The sequence below is a fragment of the Ostrinia nubilalis genome, chromosome 23, assembly GCF_963855985.1.
Source record: "Ostrinia nubilalis chromosome 23, ilOstNubi1.1, whole genome shotgun sequence".
In the NCBI taxonomy this organism is placed as follows: Eukaryota; Metazoa; Arthropoda; class Insecta; order Lepidoptera; family Crambidae; genus Ostrinia; species Ostrinia nubilalis.
The window spans coordinates 6,101,505-6,114,307 of NC_087110.1; the positions used below are offsets into that span (position 1 = coordinate 6,101,505).

At 37.6% G+C, this 12,803-nt stretch overlaps 1 protein-coding gene across 1 annotated transcript in view; it reads right to left on the reverse strand.

The window, feature by feature from the left end:
- Positions 1 to 12,803, reverse strand: part of LOC135083212 (paired box pox-neuro protein-like) — a 63,459-nt gene that overhangs the window by 33,236 nt on the left and 17,420 nt on the right. The window contains exon 2 of the mRNA XM_063977947.1: positions 7,096 to 7,128. Within this exon, the coding sequence (XP_063834017.1) occupies positions 7,096 to 7,108 (13 nt within the window). The 5' untranslated portion in view covers positions 7,109 to 7,128. The remainder of the gene's footprint in view (positions 1 to 7,095; positions 7,129 to 12,803) is intronic.

The following is a 12,803-nucleotide window of genomic DNA, read 5'->3' on the forward strand; positions in this document are numbered from 1 at the left end:
TTTTTATTTATTCTGTACGTCGCGTTGATAAAAAGTTATACAAGGTAGAAAATTTTCATTTGCACAAAAATCATTGTAGTAGCCTCCCCATCCCTCTTGGGTAGAGGGACAGTGCACACGAGTGTGCGATAGCAGGGAGGGTTAGCGGTGGACGTTTCGTGTGCTACTCCCGCTCTAACCGCACTGGAGCAATGAAGGGTGCGGGAGCGACCCGCTCAATTTCCTCTCCCTTACCCAGATGGGCGCTTACCCGCTTTGATCGGGAGATGGCCAAGGAGGCTGCATTCGTATGCGATAGTCACGGACGGTGATATGGCGGCCATCCAATTAAGAAAATCGTTAATTGAGGTGTGTGATGTTAACATGCCTCGATCACGCTACCGCACACCTTGTCGTGCTGTCTACTGGTGGTCGGCTGAACTAGCTGAGCTGCGTTCACTCGTAGCTGGCGTAAACGTTCACGAGACCCGTCATATGGCTTGCCTTTATGAAATCGGAGCCGCCAAAGACCGAGCGAGGGCAGAAATGCTCGCAAGTTTGGACGACGATACTAACTGTGGGAGATTTTATGCTAGAAACCAACTACAGCCTATTGGTCCTCCACTGACTAAAGAGCAGGCACTGCTAGACAAGGTTTTGCGAGCGCTCTTCCCGAACCAGTTTGCCTTTTTCGCTCTACCATCCATGATAGATTCCCGCAGTGTCAACTCAGCTGTGGAGGGAGCCCCTCTTTGCCTGCCTAGGCCGGATAACTATGCCTGCTGCGCAAGGAAGGCCGTCCAGGTAACTCAACATCGGATATGACTGGGTACAAAGCGGCGCCCTCCTCCCGGGCGTAGATGTTATCAGTTATGCAGGTGACACTCGTCACAGCCTGAGGGATTGTATGGACGCGGCCAATTTGGCGACCACTGCCAGTACTTAAATTGCCTGCGCGCGTCTGGAGACTGGAGTGTTTCTCCTAACGCCCATATTATTTTACCGTGGATGGAGTCAGGATTAGGGTTTCTGCTCGAGCTTTCTCGAACTCGAGAAAACTCGAGAAATTTGGCTTCATTCGAGACGAGAAAAAAATCACCGGAGCTCGAGAATTCTCGAGTTTGGATTTTGAAGCTTTAATATTCTTGAAAGCCTATTTTCTTAGACAAAAGATAGTTTTTAACATTGCTTTTAGACTGGCCCAGTCTTTCCTTTTTTAACTGATTTGATTTGCAAGTAATGATCTCAATCTGTATTTATTACTAGCTTTCCGCCCGCGGCTTCGCCCGCGTGGAAATTTGTCTGTCACAGAAAAACTTTATTGCGCATGTCCCTGTTTCAAAAACCAGAATAAAACTATCCTATGTCCTTTCCCGGGACTCAAACTATCTCTATGCCAAATTTCATCAAAATCGGTTCAGTGGTTTAGGCGTGAAAGCAAGACATACAGAGTTACTTGACTGATTTAAAGACTGAAAAATCTGTTAACTGTCTGTTAGGTTAGGTACTCGTGCCTCCTCGTAAAGTTTATTCAAGTCGTTATCTTTAAGAAATTGAAACATTTATTAAAAAGTTTGTTTGGTTTATAAAAAAAAACTATTTATCGTAATTTTGCTATTTGGACTTGTGTTCTTTGGAAAACAAGTGATTAAATTGTAACTCCATATTATAACATTTTTTTTTGTTATTTATCCTTAAAGTACACGCGACTTTATGACTTTTTTTATGATTATTAGTTAATATTAATTATGAAAGAAGATTTTATTTTTTGTTACTTTCCTTACCAAAATAAGTGGTACTAAATTCTAATATTGATTGTTGTGCAATAAGTAGGTATAATAGATTAAAAAACCTGTGTTTTTATTAAATTTCGACCGATTTCAACAGTTTTCATTAAAAGACTCGAGACCCGAGAAAACTCGAGACTTTGGTCTCGAGAATTCCCGAAACTCGAGAAAAAAAATAGGTCGAGAAATCAGAAACCCTAGTCAGGATAGAAGTTAAGGTTCAGAGCAATTGTCTGGGCCTGATAGTCGGATAGCCGGTGTCAGTTTGACCCTCATTTTGCCATACTGTCATAGCGCCTGCTTAAGGCCGCGGATGCTTTATCGTGGGGGGGTTCGAGAGCCAAATGGCGGCTCCTTTACGCCAGCATTTTGAAAAGCATTGCGCTTTACGGGGCTCTCATATGGGTTGACATCCTCGACAGAAGTCGAGAGGCCCGCTCGAGAAGAGAGGATGTGCATGTGGATTGAGTGATCCTTGCTTCAATCTTAACAAAAATCGAGGAAGTTTTACTTAAAATATGTTAAAACATTGCGATGAAGTTTAAAAATTTGTTAAACCTAAGATAAAAATGTTATGGCCAATAAATAGGAGCACTCATACCGCACGCTTTAAGAAAACGTCAACATGTTAATTTCAGAAAATAAAGCCTTTCCACTTCTTTTTATAGTATTGAAAAATTGTTAAGAATATGTTAAAACTATTAACAAATTCAGAAATTCCTTGCACGTCCCGTTCCAAAGTTATGACGATTATTTAGGATCACTCACACCGCACACGGGCCGTACGAGTGCTCTTCAAAATAATGACTTTTTATTAATAAATACGTTTTATTTCTGTTGGGAAATGTGTGCAAACTGACGAGCGAATTTGTTAAAGAATAAGTGTGACAAAACTTAAAAGCTGAAGGAAGAAATTAACCTTTATTCTTTCCTCCAATATGCCGTGTGAGTGATCCTTACTTTTACCTCTATCTGCTCATATGTAGTTCGTAGGCAGACTGAGATAGTATCTAAAATTGTTAATTGTTTTTAACAATTATTTGGCATATATTTTGCTTTTATTAAGGTCATAATTTAAGAAATATCAGGCTTAGATGATTCCTAAAGGAAAATGTTGATTAGGGTACGTATGATTTTTTATTTTGAGAGACTGTTTCGATTCATCAGAAGTTTTCCTAAGGACGTTTTCAAAAATAATCCTAAAGGAATTATTTGAAAAAATCTGCTACTAGCAGCATTTTTTCAATTTGGTGGCGCCCGCGGAGACAATAGGAGGTCGCAAAGTTGAAATTCGTAAAGAGCACATCGAAATCTATACATTTCTAGATGCCTGCCGTGTGTAACCTGTACTTATAAACCTACATCCTTAATTTTATATGCAGCCTTTCTACATTGTTTATCATGCCATATAGCATGACATAAAGAAAATTCCAGTTCAGTGTTTATTTAAAACGCCTAAAGTATGTAGGTATGTCAAGTAAAACAGAATGTTAACATATAGTTCCAAAATACTGAACTGTCCTATGCATGACATTGACAGTGGGGCGCCACCGTCAATACCGGATCGCTGATTCCGATTTTTGCCATGTTGGAAACCATATAGTTGAACGATGGTAGCGCCCCCCTGTCATTGAGTTTGGTGGGACAGTTCAGCGTGGGTCATCTATAGAATCCTATCCTACTAATATTATAAATGCGAAAGTTTGTGTGGATGTCTGGATGTTTGTTACTTTTTCACGCATAAAACTGCAGAACGGATTTTGATGAAACTTTACAGTATTATTGTTTATAACCCAAAATAACATATAGGCTATAATTTATGACGATATATGACAAAATAAATTTCACGGGGGTGAAGCCGTGGGCAAAAGCTAGTATAATATAAACAGGACACAAAACACCTAAAGTATGTACCTAGGTATGTCAAGTAAAACAGAATGTCTAGAAGAGTAGTTGTTAGCCAATAGGAATAAAATATAAACAGGACACCTAATACATATTAGATTGCATTGGTTTTGCATTGTCACGTCTGACGAATCGGAACAGTCTCACAAAATAAAAAATCATATGTACCCTAATCAACATTTTCCTTTAGGAATCATCTAAGCCTGATATTTCTTAAATTATGACCTTAATAAAAGCAAAATATATGCCAAATAATTGTTAAAAACAATTAACAATTTTAGATACTATCTCAGTCTGCCTACGAACTACATATGAGCAGATAGAGGTAAAAGTAAGGATCACTCACACGGCATATTGGAGGAAAGAATAAAGGTTAATTTCTTCCTTCAGCTTTTAAGTTTTGTCACACTTATTCTTTAACAAATTCGCTCGTCAGTTTGCACACATTTCCCAACAGAAATAAAACGTATTTATTAATAAAAAGTCATTATTTTGAAGAGCACTCGTACGGCCCGTGTGCGGTGTGAGTGATCCTAAATAATCGTCATAACTTTGGAACGGGACGTGCAAGGAATTTCTGAATTTGTTAATAGTTTTAACATATTCTTAACAATTTTTTAATACTATAAAAAGAAGTGGAAAGGCTTTATTTTCTGAAATTAACATGTTGACGTTTTCTTAAAGCGTGCGGTATGAGTGCTCCTATTTATTGGCCATAACATTTTTATCTTAGGTTTAACAAATTTTTAAACTTCATCGCAATGTTTTAACATATTTTAAGTAAAACTTCCTAGATTTTTGTTAAGATTGAAGCAAGGATCACTCAATCCACATGCACATGAAGAGAGGTGGTCCGCCGCGTGGCTCGGAGGACGAGGCGCACGATACCCTCGCAGTGTGTGCGGCGTGGGCTCGAGGCGCTGGGCCGGGACCTCGTGCTGGCTAGCATAGTCAAAGCAATGCTGGACAGTAATGAGGCCTGGGCGGCCATAGCCTCCTTCTGCGAAAACGTCATGTTGCAAAATGAGTCCTCGGAGCGAGAGCACGAGGACGAACCAAACGCGCCCTCACTCCGTCGGCGGCGGAGGGGTCAGAGGAGGGGACAATATGATCGCTTCCTGATTCCCCTCCACGATGATGGTCAGCGGCTGATAGTGTGGGGGTGCCCCCGCCTGCATTGCACACACCATCTCCTCCGTCAGACGGGAACAGCTGCGTGATCCCAGCTGTTCTAACCGCCCTGAGCTTCTCTTCTCGGAAGCTCTGAGCGCCCGATTTGCCGCCCCCCTGGGCGTGCCGCCCGCGTGCGGTGCACGCATTGCACGCCCGCTTGCGGCGGCCCTGGGTGAGGCCTATGTTCAGCAGTGGACGTCCTATGACTGAAATGATGATGATGATGATGATCTAAATGTAGATAATAATAAAGTAGACATTGGTGACTTAAGTTAGTTGCAGCGATGTTTTTCAAATGATTTTCTCGAAATGCTAGCAACTCACAGTAGCGCACACAGAATGTGATACGAGTAAGTGTTAAGGCTCCTTAGAGGCAACACATAATTTGGTTTTAATTAAGACTTTTGTTTTTATTTCAAACTGCCCACGTCTGATAATAAAAATACTCTCTTTATTATGTTTTTGTAACTATAAGATTTTTCAGTCAATCCCTTGAAAGATCCCTCAAAGAAAATCTTTTTTATTGTGGTTTGGACCTCTTTATAGTCAGTCTTATTAACGCACCAAATAAATAATGGATTCGTATCAAGTCGCTACGAAAAACATTTTGATCCCATCGCGTGAGAAAAATTAAATATTACTTTGCAAGATATATCGGTTTCAAGACATAATTCACCCGTCTCATTCCTGCAACCAGCATCCCAATGAGTTAGAGAGAGATGGAAGCTGTTTAATAAATTGATATCTTGCGTAGTGATGAGCTCTGCTTAAGTTTTTCCGAACGATCCGATCGGGCCGCGTAAGCGCGCCCATGTTCATTAGCTTCCATTATTTTATTATGAATATTATCATAACTCTGGGAGAGCAGCGACCATGAAGCCCTAAATTGTCAACCGGAGCCGTAATTAGATGTTTATCGTTTTTATAAGCCCGGAAACTTCGTGTGCGATCGCCTAGCTTCTATAATATTTCTTTTATATGCTCTGATATCATCACGTTTACAAAATTATTATGAAAATGACGTTTTATTGCTACTAATCAAAACTCTTTTATAAAGATCTTATTTTCTGAGTGACAAAGTTGAGAATGTCCGAAAAAGGCCAGGTTGAGTTTTTTAATAAGGTGATTCGCTGCCAGGAGATGTTAATAAACAACTAATGTAAGTTAAAGCATGTATAATGTATTAGACCGCGTACGGGTGGCCGTCGATGCCGCGATACTATCTCGGGCGAGATTCGTCTCTTGATTCTCTTAATTACCGTTAATGTGGTTGGCACAGAGCAGCGAGGGTCAGCGGATTGCTACTGGTTTTAATGCAGATTTTGTGGAAATTTTTAGCGATTTTTAACACTGTATTTTAAAGCACCAAAAAATTCCTGACACGTAGGTATTATTTTTATCATGGCCATTTTAAAATCTAGTCTTAAGAAATGAAACATTAGCATAATAATGTGTTCACGTTCGTTCTTAAACATGCTTTCTGGAAAATTAGCGATTAGATGAAGATTTAAATCTTTGTACATATTAAATTCACTTATATTTATTTAAAGCTCTTAAACTGAGACCTCAATGTAATTTTTCAATTTAAATACGTCACAGCTAGGTTTATTGTACCCGGATAACTAAAGACCGATAGAGTCCCTAACTAACCACACAACTTGAGCATTTATACAAACATCAACTGTTTCCAGCATAGTATAATAATGAATATTGTTTCCAGTGACTTAATGATAGTAAATTCACAAAACTAAACTTCAGGTTTTAGCTCCTTTTTACCCGACTGCACCAGGTGAGTTATAAACGCACTGCTTATTCCTACACTGTGGCCGTTCTTTGAAACGCTTATGATTTCAATGCGTGAGGCGGATCCCCGATAACCGGCGGCTAACTAACTGTTAACGTTGTGTTAATTAAGATCTGCCTCGGCGCGGCTACTCGGGTTACATGGCTGGATCGATTCCAATGATAACTGATTAACTGGATATTGATTACAAATGGGAGCTTTCAGATAAGGCGGGCTGAAACGTTTATGGTTGAAGTGAAAAGTCGCGTTTACTAATATTCCCATTTACCTCTGCTAGTAATAAACTAAATATTTAAGCATATATACAGCTTACCTATTACTTACAGTTTTATGCACCATATTAGTCCAGCTCAGATCGTGGCTCTCAAGTTGGCAGTCCAAATCTTGAACCGTTATGATATTGTGTTTTCTATCAAAGCTATGATTATGAAAGAAATAATATTGTACCTGTATGCGGCATCTGGGTGGCGGTGTCAATATCTGAAAAAAAAAAGTAAAAATATAATGCAAATACAAAAATTATTAGGCGTTCCTATGAAAATTACACGGTGCAGAAAAGTCTCTATTTTTATTTATTAAACAACACTCAATACATCATCATCATCGTTTCAGCCATAGGACGTCCACTGCTGAACATAGGCCTCCCCTAATGACTTCCACATCGCACGGTTGGTAGCGGCCTGCATCCAGCGCCTCTGCACTCAATACATAGGTATGTTGTAACTGAACGGACTACACGCCCTTAGCCCTAAGGCTTGTTCCCATGAAGCCATCCCGTTTTTTGCAGGATCCCGTTTAGTAGTACATGTTTTAATATTAACATTCACATGACGAATACTGTTTGCAGTGTCCCGCAAAAAACCGGTCCGCTCGAATTTGCAATTTAAATTTCAAAAAATGGATTGCCGTGGGAACAAACCCTTTATTTACCAAGCAACTTGATCCTAAGCACAAAATAAACTTAACTAAAGAAAACCAAGTTTGTTTACAGGAACGCCACGATTTCCATATCTTAGTAAACATGTTTATCTTTCCTACCATCGCGTTATTATACCGCGTGACATCTATATCGGGGCTCCATTTATAATGTCGGCTGAAACGTAGGGGGTTGAGGGTAGTTGGTCTTTGGGGAAATAGAAAAGCATGGTTTAAGTGACAAAACTATTTGATAGTATCATCATTGCAATTATTTTTTTAATTTGAGACTTGTGCGATATGAAAACTTGATCTGTTTAGTGGAAAATAAAGCTTATTATGAGGTCATTTACGCCCGTATTCACAAAAATTACTATGTCATTATTATTACACAGTACGCGTGGACGCACAGGGTGATACCGAACAAATCACAGAGCTCTATTCATTCCACGCTGTGCGTTCGATTTGCTGCTTCACATAAGCAAGCATCTTTTGTGAATACGGGCGTTAGTCTTTACTGCAGGAGAATGCTCATCTATTCCCTCATCATCATCATCATCATCGGGTATGGGTATTTAATGTCTACTAGGTGCACATTAATGTAGCAGAGACAAATGGAGGAGAGAACCTATCCTGCTCTGCCAGTTTCTAGTTTCTTTTTAAATACCTAGGAATTTTCCAGCCTTTTCACATTTAGAATTACATATTGCAATGTTTAATCATTCAGATTTATCGTAAAATGGAGTTATTTTAATTCGGTAAGCGTAGTATGCAAATATTGTATTCCCTTACATGCAACACTAAAACGACTTCGTTGTTTCCGTCTCTATTATTATAATTTTGTTAGCGGGGGCGTGACGCGCCCGTCGCCTGCGCCTTGATTGCCGCTAGCTACCCTTAAGAGCCATTTTACATTTTCGTGCGAATTTCTAAGATTTTGGAAGCATGAATTACTATCTTAAGCAACACCCAGAGATTATTTAATAACTGCGAAAGATAGGTCAATCCTTGTTGTTGACCATTAATGAAACGGATTTACTAAAACTCTTTTGCTTAATTCACAGTGCCCCATCTCCCACAACCATTTTACGAAAAAATTGCCGCAGACTCATTTTCAAAGTCCTGTATCTATTATTTATGCTCATATAATAAGCTTAAAAATATATAGTAATCATCGGACATATATTCTTGTAGTCCATTAATGAAATAGATTCTTGAATTTCATTACCATTATTGAGTAAAATCTAAAAATAATTTGGCAAATTTGAAGATTAACGTCACATTTTGATCGTGGTTTTTGGTTTAAAAACACAGCATAAACTGCAATAAAAGTATCCCAAAATAAAGAATATTCATTGTAGAATTAATTTCTACAGTTATTGTTTAAATATTAGTAACCACTTTGTCAAAATATTGATGTGAATATCAGTATAAATTACAATGCGCAAGCCGACATCGATTAGTATGGCGCGAGCGCCCGTCAAGGCAGGACCTGTGTCATTTTTCCCGCCGTGACGTTTATGTGCGTTCGTGTCGTAAAGCGGTGATTTGTACGGCGACCAAATACATTTGATACTATGCCGAGAGGCTGTTTCGAGTCGGCCGGCCGAGCAGAAATTGAAATGATGAATTTTAATTTCTTTGACGGATCTGGGTGTAACTATGTATAATATGTAGGTACCATGTATTTAATTTAATAAATAAATTATAAAAAAGTATATCCATTATGATAGCACCTTTAACACAAGCATATTGGTTGCCTACTTTTGGACTAGATGGCGCTGTGAAATTGTCCAAAGATTTGTTTATTTATTTATCCGCTTTGAGTTTTGTTTCGTGAAGAAGAAAAAGAAGCGTTTTGTTTTGTTGTTAAATCTATACTAATAAAAGAGGAAAGATTTAATTGTTTGTTTGTTTGTTTGGAGGCAATAGGCTCCGAAAAAAATTTCTTTCACGATTTAGAATCCTAATTTTTTTCTATGTAGGCTATAAAATATTTTCAAAAACTTTAGTCCAAAATCTTTGATAAAATTCGACGTTTAATAAATAAATTAGATAACATGTTAATACTTTTTTTTTCAGTACGATTTTAGTACTTGTTTTTCAGAAATTCTACGATTTAACTAAACTTCTAAAGTGTTTATATTTTATGCATAATTTATTAACTTCTAAAATATACATAATATATCCTATTGATAGATGACGTGCTTCGTATTTTATTAAAATTATTACCTGACTAGGTTAAAAAGGTGTGGAATGTTATTTTGGAGATAACTTGGTTCCATAGAAATATAGAGAGATGCTAAGTAATGCGCTGAGTTCGAAACTCAGTGTCGTATTAGAAATTCACACACACAAAGAAATCAAATTATGTGCTCATTATCCATTGCGGTATCAGTATTCAACGTTCGAATAATCTTTAGTACTATGCAAGCAATATAAACTGTTTACATAATGACGTCGCTACTGTCATTATTGCTTTCACAAGCAATATGTTTCAATTTGTCCCTTGTCACATTTCCCTTTAGTTTCTGTGATCTGTGCTTGTTTCTAAGTTGATATCAATGAAATATTCCTTAGTAATTTTGATTTAAATAATTTTTTTTATTTTGACACGTGTTTGAAAAATCAAGGTCAGGATTACAATAAAATAACAAGTGAAAACGTAACATTGCATTGCAACTCGCAATTTCGCAATATTGATGAGGAGATTCCATTGGAAAGTCTGTATTCATTCCTAGGATTCCCCTAACACCATCAAATTCAAGAGAATTCAAGAGAGTGCAGTTTCCCATCTTATGCTTAGGGACCACGGTTTAAAATAGTGTGGTTGCATTGCATAGAGCCTGCAACGGGCAACCGCGTGCGCAGCTGCTCATACTAATTTTCGATACAAAAGCAAGTGTTGGCGCCCTCACGAGTTTTAGCGGAGTTCCATATGGTAGCGGGAGTAGACTTAATGGAAATCTATGCTTCTCCGACGACCAGTTGTATGTGGAATACTCCAGAGTATGCGCACACACACAATAGCCTGGTGATTTTAGCACCTGAAGGAAAAACAAAAAAACATTGTTTACAAAGAAATCTGCGGCAGGTGTAGTGTTTTAATTTTGTTTTAGAAAGATCTCATAATTTTGTAAGTATTCAAATATTTAAACATAATGATGTGTAGATTTTATATCAAAATATATAATCATTTAATTTTAACAAAATTAATTTTCTTAGAATATTTTAATTCTATTAGAACCATTTTCCACTTCATCGCAGAAGAAGTCGCTAGCTAATATGAAATATGTAGTATTGCCCGCGGCTTCACCCGCTTGAAATTTAGTTTGTCACAGATCGTCATAAATTATAGCCTATACATTATACATTGTTATTCTGGTCGACGCCAGGGATGGATGAGCGTCGCTGTCGCTGGCGACAGGGTCTTCTGGTTCAGGGTTCATGGCGTAGGTCTCAGGCAAAATGAAATCCACTCGTAGAAATTAATAAACTCAGTGTATTAACGAAAATAATTACACACAGCACTAGAGTCGTATCGGAACTGAGTGAACCAAAGGTCTTGCGATAGGAACGTCCGACCCGAGTGATAGTTGAACACAGACTGCCTAGTACTGCTGTACTGTACTGTAAAGTTTCATCAAAATCTGTTCAGTAGTTTTTGCGTGAAAGTGTAACAAACATCCAGACATCCACACAAACTTTCGTATTTATAATATTAGTAAGACTAGTAAAAAGTAAGATAGTAAGATGAATTATTTTAGTTATTTGTTTACTTAAAATAATATTTATTTATTTATTTCTTAGCTCTGTCTGATAATGGATCTGGAGGAGATGCAATGGCCACCTCCGTAACAAAACAATAGAACCATATGGAGTTTGGGCTTGTGTGATTCGCCTTGACGAATATTTCGTATCCAGGGTCCGATGATGGAGCTGTAAGGGGGCAGATTTTTTTTTTCACTTTGTGACTGTCTTTATTTTGTACTTAATATATTTTACATATTATACCTATTCGTGTTTCATTATTCGTATCCAGGGTCCGATGATGGAGCTGTAAGGGGGCAGATTTATTTTTCACTATCTGACTGTCTTTATTTTGTACTTAATATATATTTTACATATTATACCTATTCGTGTTTCATTATGAATCGAAATATAAAAGACTTAATAAACTCTATTAAAAATTTAAATTAATTAATCAAGTTTGAATACCTCATTCTACCTTAAAATTAATAACTTAAATCAAGTCTTAATACGGTCACGGCTCAAGATTTTTTTGTCCATTTCAGCGTTCTTTTTACTCTTTTGACGTTGCGTTGACAGCTTTTACCTAAATTCGCGCGGAATATTTTTGTGAAATGGCTCTTAAATAATAATTTATTCAAATTAAAAATACTTATCAAAATATGATGCGGTACTAAATCAGTGGTAAGTGAGTCGGTGCGTGTCGGTTATGAAAATCGATGTTATCGTCCGTCCGATCAGCGTGAAAATCCGAAAAATATGAATAAAAAAGTCAGTGCTTACACGCGAATATCAGTTTAAAATGCGTGGCTTCTTGTCGCGCCCCTCGGGCCGCGTGACAACCGATATCGATAAAAATGTCTTGTGACACTGACCTTTCATAAAAACCTTGTCAACCTTTCATGTAGGTATTAATTTTATTTGCAAAAATCTTGTGGCTGATTTTCAGGCGGCAAGAAAAATTAAAAAGAAAAACAATTCTGTTAGTTATCGCTAAAGGATGAACAGCAAGAAAATGTACAAGTTTTTCGCAGGAAAACAGTAGGTATGAATAGTTTAAAAACCTCATAACATTTCTAAAGAAAGGAATGTGATATTCTTCTTAAGAAAAACACCTATGAAAAGCACAATATCTTTGTTATTGATTAAATTAAAATTAAAATATTTATCTGAAATTCCGTTTTAATTTATTTTAATTCATTGTAACGTGAATCTTTTTTAAGTTTTTACACGTTGATAAATAATTTTCAGCACTCAAATGAGAATTGCAAAGTAGAAAAAAAGCTTCTTCGAGTCTATGCTACTTCCAAAAACTTCAACCGCCCATGCCCAAAAAAGGGATTGAACTTCATCGTATCACTAATATTACCATGATTTACGGTCGGCACACATTTTGATTAAGGCAAAAAACGAAAAAGCCCGAGTGAGTGGGAGGCCGATAATTTGGCTGTAAATAAGTGTGACCGCGCTTAATGCGGTCAACCATCAGA